The sequence below is a fragment of the Eptesicus fuscus genome, chromosome 16, assembly GCF_027574615.1.
Source record: "Eptesicus fuscus isolate TK198812 chromosome 16, DD_ASM_mEF_20220401, whole genome shotgun sequence".
Classification (NCBI taxonomy): Eukaryota; Metazoa; Chordata; class Mammalia; order Chiroptera; family Vespertilionidae; genus Eptesicus; species Eptesicus fuscus.
The window spans coordinates 36,285,601-36,306,649 of record NC_072488.1 but is presented as its reverse complement, the minus strand read 5'-3'; the positions used below and the strand labels follow the sequence as shown (position 1 = coordinate 36,306,649).

The window sequence follows — 21,049 nt, the reverse complement described above, 5'->3', positions numbered from 1 at the left end:
TGTTTTTTGTCTTAAGTTAACATAACTGTTCCCCAAAGGCTGAGCAGGCCCTAGGCAAAATTGTGAAATAGGCCCCACTTGACTTAGGCATCCTTCCTCCCTTGATTTGCAGCCCCCTCCAATCCCAGGGCCATTCTTCCTTGGGTATGCAAAATCAATGTGGTGCTCCATTACAGCATGCAAAATCACAATAGACAAATGCTCTTCAGATCACTCATTCTTTTCTATGGCAATTAAAATCCCCCCTCCCCTCCCCAGGGTATCTTAGGAGGTTATTGAAAGGAAAGAAATCTGGGGAAGCAATTTGTATTAATTTAGGAGATAAGAATTTGTAAAAGAAGATGCTTACAAGATGACATAGTACTAGAATGAAGGTTAGAAAACTAGTTTTTCCTAGTTCTGACCCTAAGTGACTTTAGGAATGTCTCTCCATTTTTCTGAATCTATTCTGTAATTTATCAAATGAAGAGATTGCACTAAAATCTCAGCTAGTTCTGAAACACTATGGTTCAATGGTTGTAAGGTTAAATCACTCTAACTGGTTAAATATTTGGTGGTTTAAAATGAAATGAGAAATTCAGGAATAGGGTAAATAATTTGTGGCAGGGAATCACTTGCCTCCTATCTTCTGACAATCTAGAGGTAGCTAATATTACCAACTTTGAACAGTATTATTTGTGTCTGTATATACAGGAAGAAGTAATATTTTTTAGTAGAGAACTAAACTGGCCACCAAAGATTCATGCTCCCTGTCCAAAGCATAATGTTAATCCTGGGAGGTGTAGCAAGAAAGTCCCTTATCCCCACCCCAACCAACCACCACCACTGCCACCATGTATGCATGCATTAAAATGGAACCATATGATACTCCTTACCACTGGAATGTGAGAAGTGAGCTGTGCCACTTCCAGAATAAAATGGATAATAAAGGAGTATGCCTTCTCCACAGCAGTTGCATGGAGTGGATTCTAGAATGCAGAGGGCACAGTCATAATGTAAAGGGTGTCTGGGCCCCTGAATGACGACGTGGAAAGACAGTCAACCTGGAATACCCTCTCTAGACTGAGGAGTGAGGAAGAAATAAACTTTGATTAGGTTAAGCCACTTGAATTTGTGGGTATATCTATATAGTACCTCCTCAACATTCTAAAAAATTTAGTAAATTAAACACACACATATACATAACAATAAGACAATTGCTGTCTTGTAGAAGCTTACATTGCAAAGTGCTGAGACACAAACCTTTTTATGTCCTACTAGTTTTTATTTATATGAAATCAATGTCTCTAAAGATAAAAGACAGTTATACTTCCAAACTTAGTAATATTTAAGCCTCTGCACTTTTCCTAAATTAAAAATAAAGAACCATAAGTCCTTAGAACACAAAAAGTACAACATATTCCTCTCACCACAGAATCCAGAATATGCCTATAATGAGAAAAAGCTCAAAATATTAACCCTGAAGTTAATGTGAATAGGCACTTCACTAAATAACAAGGTTTTACTCTTTTTAGGGAAAAGGGCTCTTAGCCATAACTGAACATTTCATGGTGGAATGCTGTGAATATTGAAACAAAAGGTTAGAAATTGTTTTATCACAGAAATACTCTAACTTTACTATTTCTCAAGTAATTATTTTTATCCTTCAGTAGGCACATCTGCCTCCTATTGTACTATCACTGCTGTAGCTCCAGTTAATTATACTCCTTTATGCTTACTTCACAAGAGTTATTTAGCAAGCTATAATAATTAATTCAACAAGAAAAATAATTATACAAGACAAATTATGCAAGTACACATATATAGGATATATTTCTTTTTGTAAAAATGAAAGGATAGTTCTAATAAGAGATGTAAATCTTTGTCACTTAAATAAAAATACTGTCATTAAATTATATTTTGCATCTTCTTACCATCTTTTTTTAAAATATATTTTTATTGATTTCAGAAAGGGAGAGGGTGAGAGAGATAGAAACATTAATGATGAGAGAGAATCACTGATTGGCTGCCTCCTGCATGCCCCCAACTGGGCATCGAGCCCACAACCTGGGCATGTGCCCTTGGCTGGGACTGAACCCGGGACCCTTCAGTCCGCAGGCCGATGCTCTATCCACTGAGCCAAACCAGCTAGGGCTTCTTACCATCTTTAAAATATAGTCACAGTGATTGCTTTTGGTTAAAAATATTTAACTGGTAATGCATATGGACTTTTGCTGACAGGTATTTCTAATGCTTATATATCAGTATTTAGGGACAGCACCATTTCAACTGACAGACTTCACCATTTGGCAGCCTTTAGATGAGTGTACTTTAAATTGCCTGTATACACACACACAAATATATCCCCAAATAGTACTTTCCACTTGCCTTATTATTTTATAGAATCACCCATACTACTTCCTTCAATTTAGCATGTTACTTACTACTACTTTTTTTTTCTATATCTTTTGTAATAGAACTCACATGTCACTCACATAAATATTAGTATTTCCAAGTTATGTACTTGGTTCCCTGAAACTGAAGTTAGTAAAAGATTTTTAAACAATACATCCACTTAAACCATTCCCCAGACTTCCTCAATAATCATTTTCATCATTTCCTCTCACCACATTTCTGTAATGGCTTCAATTGTATGTTTGAATGATTACATTGTCTATCTTGCTTCTACCTGTCTTTCAAGTTCTCAAGAGATTTCCTGGTATTTGTGAAGCATTTACTGGGAGGGAGGTGGGAAAGAGAATATGATGAATAAAAGAATCATGAAGGCAGACAGATCCATGTTTGAATCTGGTTCCCCTTTTTCTGGTTATATCATCTAAGCCTCAAGGTTCCTCATCTGTGAAATTAGAACCTCATAGAACCAATGTAAAAATCAGTTAAGATAATGTAAGAAAAGTGCTTAGCTCAGCTTTCCGAAAATTCTCAAATGTTAGCAACCACCCTTTGTATATGCACAAAGCTTCCAAACAGCTTTGTACAGTCATCCTCCTCTTAAATGTGAACAACAAAGAAGGAAAACTAATATAAAAGACAAGTGGCTGGAAAAGAGAAAAACAGAACTTGAAAGGCCAGGACATTATCGCTAATATCCTTAGAAATATAAAAGCTATTGTACCCGTGAAAAATATTGAAGAAATATTTAAAGAATAAGAAAGTATTCTGGAAATAGTCATTTTTTAATTTAGAAAAGCAAAAATTGAAGTTGGAAGATAAAGTTGAGAAAAATCTTCCAGATCTAAAAGAAGGAACAGAGATGTTAAAAAGGCAAGAGAAAAAAAGATAAGAAATTTAGATCAATCCAGAGTTAAATATCTGACTAATCCTGCAGGATGATAGTTTTAAAAAAGGTCTCCAGATGTCACCTACACTGCAGGCCTAGAAAGAAACCATTTCAAAGTAGAGCAGGGCCTGAGGGCTAGAGGGGAAATTTGAACTGATGAATCACCACCAATGTTTAACTGTTTAGAGAGAGATTATGAGAAACTAACAACAAAAAATTAAGGATAATAATGATAGACAAATGGAGAGAAAAGGCAAAAAATAAAATAGCAATTTTTAACACAAAAAAAAATCTAAAGAAAGGAAATGTGGTCACAATATCAGAAGGCTCAGTTGCAAACAATACTAAGTCATAACAATGAATTCTGATCTAACTCTGAATGGAGAATGGAAAGGATGGGGAAAGGAAAGGGGGTAAGTGTGCTTTAGGGAGGAAATGTTACAACTTCAAAGATGGAAAATGACTACTAACAGAAACAGGATTTCTTTTTTGGGTAATGAAAATATTCTGAATTAGTAATGATAGTAGCACAACTTTGTGATTATATTAAAAATACTGAATTGCACACTTTTGAAGGGTAAATTTTTGAAATATATTTTGATTTTTTTTTTTTTAGAGAGAGTGGGAGGGATAGAAAGATAGAAACATCTATCTATATCTATATCTATATCTATATCTATATCTATATCTATATGACAAATATGCAAAGTGTCCCCTTGGGAGTTCAACCAGGAGACCAGGAGTTCAATCACTTGCTATGACATGCGCTGACTACCAGGGGGCGGCATGGAACAAAGGAAGGCCCCGGCTGGCAGCTGGCAACCGGGGGAGGAAGGGACTGGCTGAGAGTCAAAAGGCCCTGATTGGCCCTGATCACTGGCCAGACCAGGGACCCTATGTGTGCACGAATTTCGTGCACCGGGCCTCTAGTCAATGATCAACATCAACATCAATCTGCTGCCTCCTGCACGCTACCTACTGGAGTTCAAGCCTGGGGGGGGGGGGGCGGGGGGAGAGGCGTAAAGGGTAATATGACCTGACCTGGAATCAAACCAGTGACATATGGGTTCATGGGTCAACACTCAATCACCAAGCCACACTGAAGGGTAAATTTTATGCTTCATAAATTATAACTAAAAAACAAAAGTAGGATAATGAAGAATATAGAGTACAACACCAAAAGAATTAAAGGAGTTGAAAGTGGTTTTCTGTAGGGAATGAGAACAACATTGAGGAGGGGTAAGACAAGGAACTGCTGTGGTTCTCTATTACAAGTTCTGCAGTACTCTTTCATTTGTATATACCACTTTGTAAAACGTAAATTTTAAATTTTAAATGGTGAATCTTAGTTACAAAACAGAAATTTGGGCCCATAAATAAACGCACTACACACTAGGGAAAAGACAGTCTCTTCAGTAAATGGTTTTGGGAAAACTGACAGCCACATGCAAAAGAATGCAACTGAACCCCTATTTTATACCATACACAAAAGTTAACTCAAAATGGATTAAAGACTTGAATGTAAGACATAAAACTCCTAAAAGAACACATGGGGGTAAGCTTCTTGACATCTTAGCAATGATTTTTGGATTTGACACCAAAAGCAAAGGCAATAAAAGTAAAAATTAAAGAGTGGGACTACATCAAGCTAAAAACCTGTACAGCCAAGGAGACTGTCAACAAAATGAAAATGCAGCAAAATGGGAGAAAATACTTTCAAGTCATATACCTAATAAGGGGTTAATATTCAAAATACAGAAAGAATTTATACAATTCAATAGAGAAATAACAAACAACCCAATTTTAAAAAGCAGCAGAAAAAACTGGACACTTTTCCAAAGAAGACATCCAGCCCGCTGGTGTGTCTCAGTGGTTGACCCAGGAACCAAGAGGTCCCAGGTTTGATTCTCGGTTAGGGTACATGCCCGGGTTGCGGGCTTGTTACCCAGCAGGGGGCATGCAGGAGTCAGCCAATTGACATTTCTCTCTCATCAATGTTTCTATTTCTCTATCCCTCTCCTTCCTCTCTCTCTAATATCAATAAAAACTTTTTTTTTTTAAAGAAGACATCCAAATGGCCAACAGGTACATGAAAAGATGCTCGATATCACTAGTAATAAGAGAAATGCAAATCAAAACCACAATGAGGTATAACCTCACCTATTAGAATGGAGGAGGAGGAAGGAGGGGAGGAGGGGGTGAGGGGAGGAGGAGGAGGAGGAGGAGGAGGAGGAGGAGGAGTAGTATGGACAAGAATGAGGGGAAAAAGAAACCCTCATGCACTGCTGTTGGTAATAAAGTGGTACAGCCACTATGGAAAACAGTATGGAGGTCCCTCAACAAATTAAGAAATAGAACTACCATACGATCCATATTCCATTTCTGGATACATATCAAAAGTTAACAGAATTATTATCTTAAAAAGATATCTGCACCATCCACACCATGTTTATTGCAACATTATTTACAACTAGAGGCCCAGTGCACGAAATTCGTGCACGGGGGTGTATCCCTAAGCCCAGCCTGCACCCTCTCCAATCTGGGACCCCTCGAGGGATGTCCAGCTGCCCGTTTAGGCCCGATCCTACCGGGATGATACACCAAGGTTGTGGGTTCCATCTCCAGTCAGGGCACATATAAGCAACCAATGAATGAATAAATAAGTGGAACAACAAATTGATCTTTCTCTCTCCCTCTCTCTCCACACCCCCTTCTTTTCTCTCTCTAAAAGCAATCAAAAAGTTTTTAAAAAGAAGAAAGTTGCTAGGAAAGTAGATCTTATAATTTCTCATCATAAGAAAAAATGTAACTATGTGAGGTCATCGATGGATATTAAACTTATTGTGGTAATCATTTTGCAATATCTATAATAAAAGCATAATATGCTAATTAGACCAGACATCCATCAGGACGTCCTTCCAGACGACCTTCCAGATGAAGCCAGGGCTGCAAGGGAAGCCCAGGTCCCGGGTGCCAGAGGGAAGCTGGTGCCGACAGCCGGGGGAAGGAAGGCCTACTCCTTTTTTTTTTTTTTTTTTTGACACATAACTTTTTAGTCATTTTCCAGTCATAACAATCAAAATTTAGAAGTAAAATAGTGATTCCCCATATTAAATGTATTTTTATACTGAGAACACTGTGTATATCAATATTTAAGGTTTATAATGTGACAAGTTTGCTTCTTTTCTTTTTTTTAATTTCTTTATTGATTAAGGTGTCACATATTTGTCCTCATTCCCCCATTCCCATCCCACACCCCACCCCACGGATGCCCCAACCCCCTGTTGAACTGAACCACTGGTTAGGCTCATATGCATGCACACAAGTCCTTTGGTTGATCTCTCCCTCCTCCCCCCACCCTCCCCTATCCTCCCTCTGAGGCCCGATAGTCCGATCGATGCCTCCTTGTTTCTGGTTCTGTTCTTGTTCATCAGTCTATGTTGTTCATCATTTCCCCTAGATGAGCGAGATCATGTGTCACTAGAGATATACTTGTAAGAACTGGATGTGAAACGAGCAATAATAGTTATGCTGACAGGCAAATGAATCAGTCTGTAGTGAGTTTCTTTCTGGACCAACAGTTCTTTTGAGACCCAATATCAATGTCCACCAGTTCCTTATGTGTACATGTCGGCACTGACCCCTCAGCTCTGGATGGTGGACAAATGGTGGTAATGCAGGTCCGACTCCCTCTGGTTTGGTCTCGGCCGGACCCAGGGGCACGGCTTCACCCGGACTCAGGGGCACGTGGCCTCACCCGGACCCAGGGGGCGCGTGGCCTCCCCTGGACCCAGGTGCGCGCGGCCTCACCCGGACCCAGGACCCAGCCTCACCCATATCCAGGGGCACACGGCCTCACCCGGACCCGGGATCTAGCTTCACCCGGACCCAGGGACACGTGGCCTCACCCGGACCCAGGGGCGCATGGCCTCTCCTAGACCCAGGGTCGCGTGGCCTCACCCGGATCCAGGGGCGCACGGCCTCACCCGGACCCAGGACCCAGCCTCACCCAAATCCAGGGGCACTCGCCCGGACCCAGGATTCAGCTTCACCCGGACCCAGGGGCGCATGGCCTCACCCGGACCCAGGGGCGCGTGGCCTCTCCCAGACCCAGGGGCACATGGCCTCACCCGGATCCAGGGGCACACGGCGTCACCCGGACCCAGGATCCGGCTTCACCCGGACCCAGGGGCGTGTGGCCTCACCCGGGCCCGGGATCTAGCTTCACCCGGACCCAGGGGCGCGTGGCCTCACCCGGACCCAGGGGCGCGTGGCCTCTCCCAGACTCAGGGGCGCGTGGCCTCACCCGGATCCAGGGGCGCACGGCCTCACCCGGGCCCGGGACCCAGCCTCACCCGGATCCAGGGGCACACGGCCTCACCCAGACCCGGGATCCAGAGGAAGGCCTACTCTTGCACGAATTTCGTGCATGGGGCTTCTAGTATACATATATCAAATCATTATGCTGTACACATTAAACTAATACAATGTTATATGTCAATAAATATTTTTTAAAAAGAAGAAAATGTCAAATATTTGAAGAATTACAATTTTAAAAGCTTCTCAACAGTTAAGGGGAAAAAAATTTCCATGAGTAAAAAGGAATGTAAAAATCTGAAGTAAGCGTAAAAATGTACATCTACTGAATTAGAAAAGAACATGAGATCAAACAGAAAAACACATTTTTTTAAAAGTCATGATCTCTATCTTTGATCTTTTTTAAAAAAATATATTTTATTGAATTTTACAGAGAGGAAGGGAGAGGGATAGAGAGCCAGAAACATTGATGAGAGAGAGACATCGATCAGCTGCCTCGTGCACACTCCCTACTGGGTATGTGCCGGCAACCAAGGTACATGCCCTTGACCAGAATCAAACCTGGGACCCTTGAGTCCGCAGGCCGACGCTCTATCCACTGAGCCAAACCAGTTAGGGCTCTATCTTTGATCTTAATTGCATCTTTATATATTTAAAGAACTGATCAGTCACAAAAGACTCAGCAAGTATTTTTAAGAATTTACATAATACTACTAAGAATAAAGTCTAGAAAGGATTAAATGAATGCTAACAGATTACAGACTACAAGAAAATGGAGTCATTATATCTCACTTGAGATCATATATCTTACTTAAGATCAAAAAGAGTATTACTCAGTTTGACCTTCCTTATTCACCAAGGCTCCAAATTAACTTGACCATTCCCTAGGAAAACACATCCTCAAAAGATTCACCATAATTGAGAATATTTTAAAAAAGAATAGCAAATACTTGCATGATGTATACTAGTATGTGATGCAATTTTTTAAAGTTCACAAAAAAATCAGAAATAGGTAATGAGCTGCTGCACTGCCCAACACTAGGTATCATTTACATCCTGAATGACCTGATTAGATATTAGATATTACTATCCTTATTTTGAAAATGAGGAAACTGAAGCATAGAGAAGTTAAGAAGCTTTTTGTGAAGGTGACTCAAGTAGAAGTGGAAAGGAAGATATGAAATGAGCAGTTTGGCATCACATGGCAGTCCATGCTCCTAACCCACTATTCTATACTTAAGAATGATCTATAGTCTCCATAGGGAATCTCAAAGATCTCCAAGCAGCAAGGATATCTTTGCGAGTTTACACTCAGAAGGACAGTATCTATATCTATCTATCTATCTATCTATCTATCTATCTATCTATCTATCTATCTATCTATCTATCTAAAAGCCCAGCGACCGTTATGGTGGAACGACCAGTCACTATGACGCGCACTGACCACCAGGGGGCAGATGCTCAACACAGGTACTGCCCCCTGGTGGTCAGTGCACTCCCACAGTGGGAGCACCACTCAGCCAGAAGCTGGGCTCATGGCTCGTGAGCGCAGTGGCGATGGCCTCCGCCGCAGTACTAAGGAGCAGCGAGCCAAGCGGTAAGGAGCAAGCAGGTGGGCAGTAAGGAGTGAACAGGGGGGCGGTTAGGAGTGAGCAGGCAGGCAGTTAGGAGGGGTCCTGGATTGCGAGAGGGCACAGGCCAGGCTGAGGGCCCAACCCCACCAGTGCACAAATTTTATTTATTTATAAGCATAGATTTTAGCTTGTTTATTTAAATGATTTATACTAGTCACATACTTCATATTATGTCTATAACATCCAACCTATGACATTATCCAACCATAAGATTTGTTTTTAAGACCAATATTTGACCTTTCACAAGGAATACATGTGCATATTATTATTTGGTTTGTGATTTTTATCTTTGCCTTTCAGATTACCACAAGTTTTTGTCCAAATCAGATATTTTCATTTTCAGTTGCTGTAAAATAAATTAATCTGCTTCTCTACAAAGCTATTCTTAGATTATCTTGATATCATTTCTTTAAAGGGGAAGAAAATGCCTATACTGGTACATAGTGTTACAACTATTTTACTAATTATTTCATTATATGAACAAAGTAGTGTTTAGAGAAGACACATCTGATGGAAATACTGATGTCAAAGATACATGCAGAGTTTGTAAACCCAACCAATATTAATTTTAAAATTTTAGATGGGTCTACCAAGAGAATAAATGAATTAAAAATATGAATTCTCCGTTGCAGAATAATAAGCAAGCTTTTTAGTTAAAAAAAAAAACTATAAAAGCAATACAGTAAAAGGTTATCATGTATAAATCCAAATATACACATGTGATGACTGAGAAAAATAAGTGTTTTAATGTTTTATTATTTAATGTAATTTATTTGAAGCCTGTGATAACGTTTCCAATGACATTACAATGATTAATTAGAATCAAAGAGTGCTGTATCTCAAAGAAAGAGAAGTGAAATAATAATCTCTAAAAAGTTAGGCTAGATGACTCAAACAATAATAATCTCTAAAAAATTAGGCTAGATGACTCAAACAATAGCTCTAGTGAGGGTGAAAATACTGATGTCAAAGATACATGCAGAGTTTGAAAAAAATTGCTTTAAGAGAAGCATGACAATTAAGTGTAATATGTGTCCTAATTAAAATCCTACACCAGAAAAAAAATTGTTTTTTTATGTATTTTTTATTAATTTTTAGAAAGATGAAGGGGAAAAAGAGAAACATGGATGTGAGATTGCAACTTTGATGGGCTGCCTCCTGCACGCTCCCTACTGGAAATCAAGGCTCCAACCCAGGCGTGTGCCCTGACAGGGAATTGAACCAGCAACCTTTATGGTGCACAGGACGATGCCCAGTCAAGTGAGCCACACAGGCCATGGCAAAAATTTGTTATCTAGCTATAAAAGGATAACATGCTAAGTGTCCCTCTATCCGTCTGGCTGTTCACTATGACACGCACTGACCACCAGGGGGCAGACGCTCAATGCAGTGGTTCTCAGGTGACGCACCCTGAAACCAGAGAGGAGGGAGCCTTGCGGGGCAGCACGATTCCACCTTCAGCCATGGGTCATGTTGTTGCTGGGGCACTGTCAGCCCTGAATCTGCGTTCCACACCCTGTATGACAGCAACTTTGCAGAGTGCCCTCTCGTACGCCGGGCCCCCCATGAGGATGTCAGACAGCCAGTTTTGGCCTGATCCCCACAGGCCAGGCCGAGGGACCCCAACTGCCCAGAGGGACCCCACTCTGCAGATGCTCTTCGAGTCCCGGCACCGCCCCAGGTGTAGTTGGCTGGGGAGGGACCGCAGGAGGTTGGCTCCAGGGTATGTCCAGCCCGTCTTGCCCACTCCTGCCCTGCCAGCCACCTTCTAATTAATTTCCTTTCACTAGTTTTAATATGAAGGACATTATTGGGAAAATTGGTGAAATCTGAATAAGGTCTGTAGATTAGGTAATAGCATTGTACCAATGTTAATTTCCTGATTTTGATGACTGTGTGGTGTTTATGTAAGACACTGTCTATTTTTAGAAAATATACATTGAAGGATTTAGAGTCATCATATCTGCAATTTATTCTCAAATGAGCCTGGATAAAATATATGTACATGCATACACACATATATATGTACATATACAGAGAATGATAAAGTAAATGGGAAATCTAGGAGAAGAGTATACAGGAGTTCTTTGTACTACTTTTCAACTTTTATATATCTGAAATTATAAAAACCAAATAAAAATGTATCTTAAGAAAACTTTTAAGAGATTTGATGGAATTTATTGTATTTTTATATATAATTTTATAGATTGTGAGTTTATATATGTACAGTTAAATTATTACATCAAATATAAGTAGCCATTTGACTATTTCACCTCTATCCCTATTAGTTAGCAAAAAACAAATTTTTTTAATGGACCTTCTAATTGGGAAAATACTGGTGGTGGAGAATAATCTTATCTTCAGGATCACCTTACATTAAGGTGATCCTGAAGTAGCCAGCTTCCAAATAAATAGTCCCAAGGTTGAAGAAAACACCTAGAACTAGTTTCTGCACAGCAAAACAGAAAATAATAGCACTTCTTGATGACTTTCAGGCACATAAATAACACCTATCAATCAGCAGCTAAAATAACTCAGATTCAATACAGTCTAGTCATGACCAAAAAGAAACAGGGCTAAGTTATTTTTAGATATACCCCTACAAGAAGCTGAGTATGTTTGATATGAAAAGAATTACTATACTCTCTGCCATTATACTCCCCCCATGAAAGAATTATTTCATTATCCTTTTTTATGTCTTACTGCTGCCCAGAGAATAAAATTCAAACTCAAAGCCTTCTTCAAAATGACCTCTACCAATCTTCTAATATAATTTCCTACACTGTATATATGCTGCGTACAACTTAGACCCTTGTTCAAAGAACATGACCTGTGCTTTTCATTCTGTCTCTTCCATGTTGCTAAATGTAATATACATTTTTGGGGGTTCCTCGTCTAATTCGACTTCTTAACAACATTGACACTTGTCCACTTCTTCCTCTTCGCAGGTTCATCCTCTTCTACCTTGTCCTACCTTTTTAACCTCACCCCATATTTAAAAATTAACTCAACATGGATCTCAAAACTTAGAAAGCCTAAATATAAGATCTAAAACTAGAAAACTCTAAGAAAAAATAGGGCAAAAATATCATGACATTAGATTTAGCAATGAATTCTTTGATATGACAAAAGTACAGCAACAAAAGAAAAAGTAGATACATTGGACTTCATTAAAATTTAAAATTTTTATATCAAGAAACACTATTAACTATCTAAAACTTCTGTATATCAAGGAACAACATTAACTACTTAAAACTTTTATATATCAATAAATATTAACTTTTCTTTATTTTTTTTTTTAATATATTTTATTGATTTTTCACAGAGAGAAAGAGAGAGGGATAGAGAGCTAGAAACATCGATGAGAGAGATACATCGACCAGCTGCCTCCTGCACACCCCCCACCGGGGATGTGCCCGCAACCAATGTACATGCCCTTGACCGGAATCGAACCTGGGACCTTTCAGTCCGCAGACCGACGCTCTATCCACTGAGCCAAACCGGTTTCGGCTTAACTTTTTTTTCATTTCCTTTTTATTAAAGTTCATGGTACCATTAAATGATTTGGTACTCAATAAAGGAAAACCTGTTCAAACAAGATTGTATGTTATCAGTATATTCAGGTGATTGTTTACACTCAAGGAGCATTATCAGTAAATCTTTGGGAAGTCTATAGATGGGGTTTATACTTTGTCAAGGCCCAGTTCCTCTGGAATGGAGATTCCCAGTGCATTTAAAGTTGGTCTCAGTTCCTGGATCACATAAGGGCAGATTTCCTCATGAGATCCTACTTTGTCCTTAACAACATCTAGGATGTGAATAGCACTCATAAAATCATTTAACCACCTGCATGCCCACAAAGCAGGCATGCAGATTTCATTAAAATTTAAAACATTTGTATATCAAGAAACAGTATTAACAGAGTAAAAGAGCAACAAAATGAAAGAAAATATTTGCAAATCATGTTATCTGATAAGGGGAATTAATATTCAGAATATATAAAGAACTCCTACAACTTAACAACAACAAAAACCCAATCAATTAAAAAATGGGCAATGCACTTGACTTGAACAGACATTTCTCCAAAGAAGATATACAGAAGGCACTTGAAAAGATGCTCAATATCACTAACCATTACAGAAATGAAAAATCAAAACCAAAATGAGATACCGCTTTTCAGACTCATAAGGATGGCTCTCCTAAAAAAAAAAAAGAAAGAAAGAAAGAAAAAAATATATAAAGAAAGAAGCAGGGGCGAGGAGGGAGGGATGAAGGAAGGAGGAAGGAGAGAGAGAGAAAGGAAAGAGGGGGGCGAGGAGGGAGGGAGGAAGGAAGGAGGAAGGAAAGAGAGAGAAAGGAGAGGGGAGGGAATCAGAGGGGAGGGGGGAGGGAAGAAAAAAGTCACTAAGTAGAAATGGCATCTTGGGGAGGAACCAAGATGGCGGCATAGTTAAACAACTAATCTGCTGCCTCACACAACAATTTCAAAAATACAACTAAAAGACAAAACATCTACCACCCAGAACCACGGGAAAGCTGGCTGAGTGGAAGATTTACAGCTAAGAAGAGAAAGGAGCACAAACGCTGAAAAGCTGAGGTACGGAGGCACGCGAATCGGGCCGGCGGCGGGCGGCTGGGTGCACGGCTTTTCTTCAACCCGCAGGGAGACAAGCTCCCGATCACTCTGAAATCCAGTTTCTGGGGACACTCGGGGGACCCAGACACCTACGGGGAGAAGCTGGACTCTCGGCCATCGGGTCGGAAAGTGAGAGTGACTTTTTTGCAGAGGTGCGCCCAGCAATCATTGTTTACTGCGCTGGAGCGCGGGGCGCAGGGACTTGGAAACGTGGAAAGGCAGAGAGGGATGACGGCAGCCATCGCCGTTGGCCACGCCCCAGCCTAGTGACGCCCTGAGACCCCGCCCCGCCCTGAGGCCCCGCCCCACACATTCTACAAACCCGCCCAGGCTCCACACAGCGGCTTTTGCATATAAATGGCCTGTTCTGTGACAGCTCAACCAAATTAACTGTAGCTCTAGTCAGACTGCTCCAAATCCGCCCAAGCAAAGGAGGAGAAAACTAGCCCTTGCTGTAGCTCCTGCTGGGGGACACACAGTACACAAGGGTACACCAAGAGTGTCCACCTCAAGTAACTGGGAGGCTGACCCGTTGAACCAATAGGACACCTAGTACACAAAGCTACCCTACCAACTCAGGGAAGCAGCGAAAATGAGAAGGCAAGGAAACAGATCCCAAACCAAAGAAATGGAGGAGAACAAGCGACTGGACATAGAGTTCAAAACCACGGTTATAAGGTTTTTCAAGAATTTCATGGAAAAGGCCGATAAATTCCATGAGGACCAACTAGAAATTAAACATACACTGACTGAGATAAAAAATATTATACAGAGACCCAACAGCAGACTAGAGGATTGCAAGAATCAACTCAAAGATTTGGAATACAAAGAGGCCAAGGACACTCCTCCAGAGAAGCATGAAGAGAAGAGAATTCAGAAAGTTGAAGATAGTGTAAGAAGCCTCTGGGACAACTTCAAGCGAACCAACATCAGAATTATGGGGGTACCAGAAGAAGAGAGAGAGCAAGATGCTGAAAACCTATTTGAAGAAATAATGAACGAAAACTTCCCCCACATGATGAAAGAAATAGACTTACAAGTCCAGGAAGCGCACAGAACCCCAAACAAAAGGAATCCAAAGAGGACCACACCAAGACACATCATAATTAAAATGCCAAGAGCAAAAGACAAAGAGAGAATCTTACAAGCAGCAAGAGAAAAACAGTTAGTTACCTACAAGGGAGCTCCCATACGATTATCAGCTAATTTCTCAACAGAAACCATGCAGGCCAGATGGGAGTGGCAAGAAATATTCAAAGTGATGAATAGCAGGAACCTACAACCAAGACTACTCTACCCAGCAAAGTTATCATTCAGAATTGAAGGGCAGATAAAGAGCTTCACAGATAAGAAAAAGCTAAAGGAGTTCATCACCACCAAACCAGCATTATATGAAATGCTGAAAGGTATTCTTTAAAAAGAGGAAAAAGAAGAAGAAAGATAAAAATTATGAACAACAAATACATATCTATCAACAAGTGAATCTAAAAGTCAAGTGAATTAAAAATATGAGGAACAGAATAAACTGGTGAACTTAATAGAATCAGAGGCCTAGAATGGGAGTGGACTGATAATTCTCAGGGGGAAAGGGGTGTCTGTGTGGGGAGTATGGGAAGAGACTGGACAAAAATCATACACCTATGGATAAGGGCAGAGGGGGGTGGGAACTGGGTGGTGGGGAGATATGTGGGGAAAAGGGAGAAACAATTGTAATCTGAACAATAAAGATTCATTAAAAAAAAAAAAAGAAATGGCATCTTAAAAAAGAAAAAAAAATAGAAAAGGCATCTTGGCATATCATTTTTCTGGCTTGTGAGAACATTTAGGTAGTTTTAAAAATGACTTTTGTTTTCTTCATCATCTTTTCTATTATCACTTTCTAGGGAATTTAAAAAGGCAACTGCTTGTTTTTAGCTTTGTTCCTTTTCCATTTGTTTCTGGATATACAAGAAATTAGAAGATCTTTAACATTTATGTGACCACTATTTGCCGAAGTCAAGAATCTTTTATGCTGCTAGCATAATTTCAGAAGATAGAGCACAGAAAAATACAAAACTTTCACATAGAAATAAGCATTTTATAGTCATCTGATCCTCTTTGCTAACCATTCAGACCTTCACTCTCCTGATAATCTGTATCATGAAAACCTAATTTCTCTTCCTGCATTAATTTACTCAATTGTAATCTTTCTTACTATCACTGACTTATACTTGAAAATTATGTGTAACTGGTTGTGTGTATATGTAAAGGAGAACAAAAAAAGAGAGAGAGAGAGACACACACACACACACGAGGGGAGAAGGGGGGAAGTAGAGAGCAGAGAAAAATATCTGAGGAGAAAACATGGGTATGCACTTTAGTATAAAATTGCAAGTGACAAATGCGGGATGGAGCAAAAGTAGGCTTATAGTTGTGAGTACATGAAAAGTTGTATTATTTTCTTTTTAAAAAATATATTTTGTTGATTTTTTACAGAGAGGAAGGGAGAGGAATAGAGTTAGAAACATCGATGAGAGAGAAACATCAATCAGCTGCTTCCTGCACGCTCCCCACTGGGGATGTGCCCCCAACCAAGGTACATGCCTTTGACCGGAACTGAACCTGGGACCCTTCAGTCCGCAGGCTGATGCTCTGTCCACTGAGACAAACTGGTTAGGGCCTGTATTATTCTCCATACGAAAAACTATAAACCTACTTTTGCCCCACCGTGTACTTGTATTTTTAAGTATTTGTTTGTCAATAAAGGTGAACACAAAAAAAAAAAAAAAAGAAAGAAAGAAAAAAGTCACTAAGTGTTAGCAAGGACACCGAGAAATTGGAACCCTTGTGCCTGTCTGGTGGGAATGTAAAATGATGCAGGCACTGAGAAAAACAGTTTGTTGGTTCCCCCAAAAGTTAAGCACCATGTTCACAGCAGCATTATTTATAATAGCCAAAAGGTGAAAACAACCCAAGCATCCATCAACGGATGAATGGACAAACCTTATTTACATACAATGTAATCCTTACCCTGAAATGGATAAATGTAGTATATATGTACAATGGGATATATTCAGCCTTAAAAAGGAATGAAATTTTGACACATATTACAACATGGATGAATCTTGAAGACATTATGTTAACTATATGTACACCATAAGCGTCTATAGATGCAAGCGTCAGACCTTTTTTATTTAAGTTCAAAATATCATGGCAGTTAACTGATTAAGTGAAAGAAGCCAGACACAAAAGGATTGTATGATTCCACTTAGCTATAATAATAAAAACATAATATGCTAATTAGACCGGAGTCCTGGATGACCTTCTGGACGAAGCCAGGGCTGCGAGGAAAGCCCAGGTCCCGGGTGCCTGCCGGCAGCCGGAGGGAAGCCCGCGTCCCGGGTGCCAGAGGGAAGCCAGTGCCGGCAGCCGGGGGAAGGAAGCCTACTCTTGCATGAATTTCATGCATCGGGCCTCTAGTATGATATAAAACAGGTAGGAAGTCCCTTTTCCCCTTTCTTCTTGCCTGTCTCCTAATGGCAGAAACTAATAGCAAGCCACCCAATATAATCTGAGAAATATACTTTGCACAGCCTCAGCCCCAGCATCAGAGTACAATATAGAAAGTGTATTTTAAGCTGGAAAAAATGTTAAAGAATCTGCATAGTGTTTAGTTTTAAAGCTTGGATGGATAGAGAATTCTAGATTCAAAATGATTTTCCCTTATAACTTTGAAGTCATCTGCTCCTTTTCCTTCTGTCATCCAGTGATATTACCGTACTTTCCGGCGTATAAGACGACTAGGCGTATAAGATTTTCCTGGGTTAAAAAGTCATTTTATACGCCGGAAAATACGGCATATTGGACTATATTGATGGGATTAGATATAATGGATTAGATATATTGGACTACTGTATTTTCCGGTGTATAAGATGACTTTTTAACCCAGGAAAATCTTATACGCCCAGTCATCTTATACGCCGGAAAATACAGTAATCATAAGTCTAATTCGTACTATGGTGTTTTACACAGTCCATTAGATGCTCCTATGTTTCACTACCTATTAGACCAGTTTAAAAACGTGTGACCTCTCAGTGCATCAGAGGATGCTTAACCAACACGAATGCTTACAGATGCTTCATTCATAACTACCAAAACCTGGAAGTACCCTGGCCAATTTGGCTCAGTGGTTGGAGCGTTGGCCCACGGATTGAAGGGTCATGGGTTCGATTCCCAATCAAGGGCATGTAACTGGGTTGTGGGCTCAGTCCCCCCACCCATGTTGGAGCACATGCAGGAGGTAACCAATTGATGCGTCTCTCTTCACATTGATGTTTCTCTGTCTCTCCCCCGCCCTTCCACTCTCTCTAGAGATCAATGAGGTGAGAATTAACAAACAAAACAACAACAAACAAAAAAACTTGGAAGCAACAAACATGTCCTTCAATAGATGAATGGGTAAACAAACTGTGGCATATCCACACAATGTAATACTACTCAGTGTTAGAAAGAAATGGAGGAACTTTCAATGGATATTACTAAGTGAAAGAATCCAACCTAGCCGAAACCGGTTTGGCTCAGAGGATAGAGAATCGGCCTGCGGACTCAAGGGTCCCAGGTTCAATTCCGGTCAAGGGCATGTACCTTGGTTGCGGGCACATTCCCAGTAGGGGTGTGCAGGAGGCAGCTGATCGATGTTTCTCTCTCATCGATGTTTCTAACTCTCTATCCCTCTCTCTTCCTCTCTGTAAAAAATCAATAAAATATATATATTTTTTTAAAAAAGAATCCAACCTAAAACAGTTATGTATTGTATAATTCCAACTATATGACTTTCTGGAAAAGGCAAAACTACGGGGACAATAGAAAATTCAGTGGTTGGCAGAACACAAGAAAAGGGAGAAATGAATAGGTGTAATACAGGAGATTTTTAGGGCAGTGAAACTATTCTGTATGATACTGTTATGGGATCATGTCATTATATATTTGTTAAAACCCATAGGTGCACATCATAAAGAGTGAACCCTAATGTAAACTATGGACTTTAGGTAATAATAACGTATCACTATTGGATGGAGAATCATATCTACAAAATGATATGGAATGATTTCCAACATATACTGCTAAATGAAAAGCAAAGTGAAAGAGAATACCAATAGTACTTTCCTACCCCTTTATGTAAAAGAGAAGAAACAAGGGAAAAAAATACATATATCTGCTCATTTGTGCAAAAAGAGACAGGAAAAATATACCCAGACTCAATAAACAGTGCTAAAATAACTGGATATTCACATGCAAAAATATGAAGTTGGACCCCTTCCTTATACCATACACAAAAATTAACTCAAAATAGTCTTAGATACAACACTAAAGCACAAGTAATACAATAAAAAATAGGCAAATGAAACTTCATGAAATTTAAAACTTTTGTGCACCAAAAGACACCACCAAGAAAATGAAAAGACAACTCACTGAATGAGAGAAATTATTTGTAAACCACATATCTGATGTGTCTAACTAATATCTAAAATATATTCTAAAAACTTACAATGCAATGCTAAAAATATAAACAACTCAATTAAAATGTGCACAGGATCAGAATACACATTTCTCAGGGGGGAAAAAATACAAATGGCCAATAAACACATTAAAAAAAATGAAAAGATTGTGGTTAAACAGCACCCAGCAATTGGAGAATTGCAAATCAAAACCACAATGATATACCACTAGAATGGCTAAAATAAAACAGGTAATAAGGTGTGCTGGTGAGAATGTGAAGAAATTTGGAACCCTCATATGTTGCTAGTGGGAATATAAAATGAGGCAGCCACCCTAGCCAGTTTGGCTCAGTGGAGAGAGTGTCGGCCTGTGGACTGAAGGGTCTTGGGTTCGATTCCTGTCAAGGATACAGGCCTGACTTGCAGCTCGAACCCCAGTGTGGGGGGCATGCAGGAGAGAGCCGATCGATGATTCTCTCTCATCACTGATGTTTCTCTCTCTCTCTTCCTCTCTAAAATCAATAAAAATATATTGAAAAATTTAAAAATAATAAAAACTACAGGTTTCTAATGTGCTCTTTACATAAAAAAGGCTTACTCTTTAAAAAATCCTACCTAATAATACACAAATATGCAAATTGACCGTACCTTCACTATGCCCGCGATTGGCCAGGAGGTGGGGGGGGCGGGACTCGGGGTGGCCAATTGGGCCGGCGGGACGCTGAGCTCGCGTCGCCAGCAGCGGCTCGAGCTCAGCGTCTGCGCCATGGCTGTGCTGCGGCACAGAAGGGGCCTCTGGGGCAGCGAGCTCACGTCCCACCGCAGACCATCAAAAGCGGGGGAGCTGGGTGCCTGTCCGCTCAGGCACCAGCGGACAGGCACCCAGCTCCCCGCGATTGAAAGCAAAAGCGTGGGAGCTGGGTGCCTGTCCACTCAGGCACCAGGCCTTTCAGAAGCCTCCGCCGCGCTGGAGGCTTCTGAAAGGCCTGGTGCACCAGCAATCAAAAGCAAAAGCATGGGAGCTGGGTGCCTGTCCGCTCAGGCACCAGGCCTTTCAGAAGCCTTCGCCGCGCCGGAGGCTTCTGAAAGGCCTGGTGCACCAGCGGACAGGCACCCAGCTCCCCCTTGATCGAAAGCGAAAGCGTGTAGGGGACCCTACACGTGCATGATTCAATCATGCACTGGGCCTCTAATAAAATATAATGATGGCAGCCACTTTGGAAAAGGGTTTGGCAGTTCCTCAAAAAGAAACCACATGACCCAGCAGTTCCACTTCTATACTATCTTTGCAACTCTTCTGTAGTCATAAAATAATTTCAATAAAAAGTTTAAAAAATAAAGGAACCAATATTTAGAAGATTATTTTATAAATCAGAGTACTCTTCAAATTAAAGCAGAACCATTAAACTCATTTCTGAACTCAGTTACTACATGAATCAATTCAGTTTCAATAAAGTTACTTTGAGATAGACTATTACTACATTCTCTTTGCCTTTAATTATTTTTGGAAGGAGATAGAGAAGAAAGATAATGTTTCAAGGAAACAAGATTTTGGAAACTTAAGAGGAATGGTGGTAAGTAAAAGAGAATACAGATTTAAAAGATTAAAATTACTACATTAACAGTATCCTATAAACAAAGGGGGAATCTGGAAGGTTCATTTTAAAAGGATAACTATGGCAATAAAATAGACAAAGGACCAGAA

General features: G+C 40.2%; 1 protein-coding gene across 8 annotated transcripts in view; it reads right to left on the bottom strand.

Annotated features, from left to right (window-relative positions):
- EHBP1 (EH domain binding protein 1) overlaps positions 1-21,049 on the bottom strand; it is a 442,179-nt gene that overhangs the window by 308,578 nt on the left and 112,552 nt on the right. Inside the window, exon 1 of one of the 8 annotated variants that reach the window (XM_054728305.1) lies at positions 876-973. The exons of the other annotated variants lie outside the window; for them this stretch is intronic. Coding sequence (XP_054584280.1) covers positions 876-958 — 83 coding nt within the window. The 5' untranslated portion in view covers positions 959-973. Of the gene's footprint in view, positions 1-875; positions 974-21,049 lie in introns of those variants that run through there. 8 annotated transcript variants of the gene reach the window in all.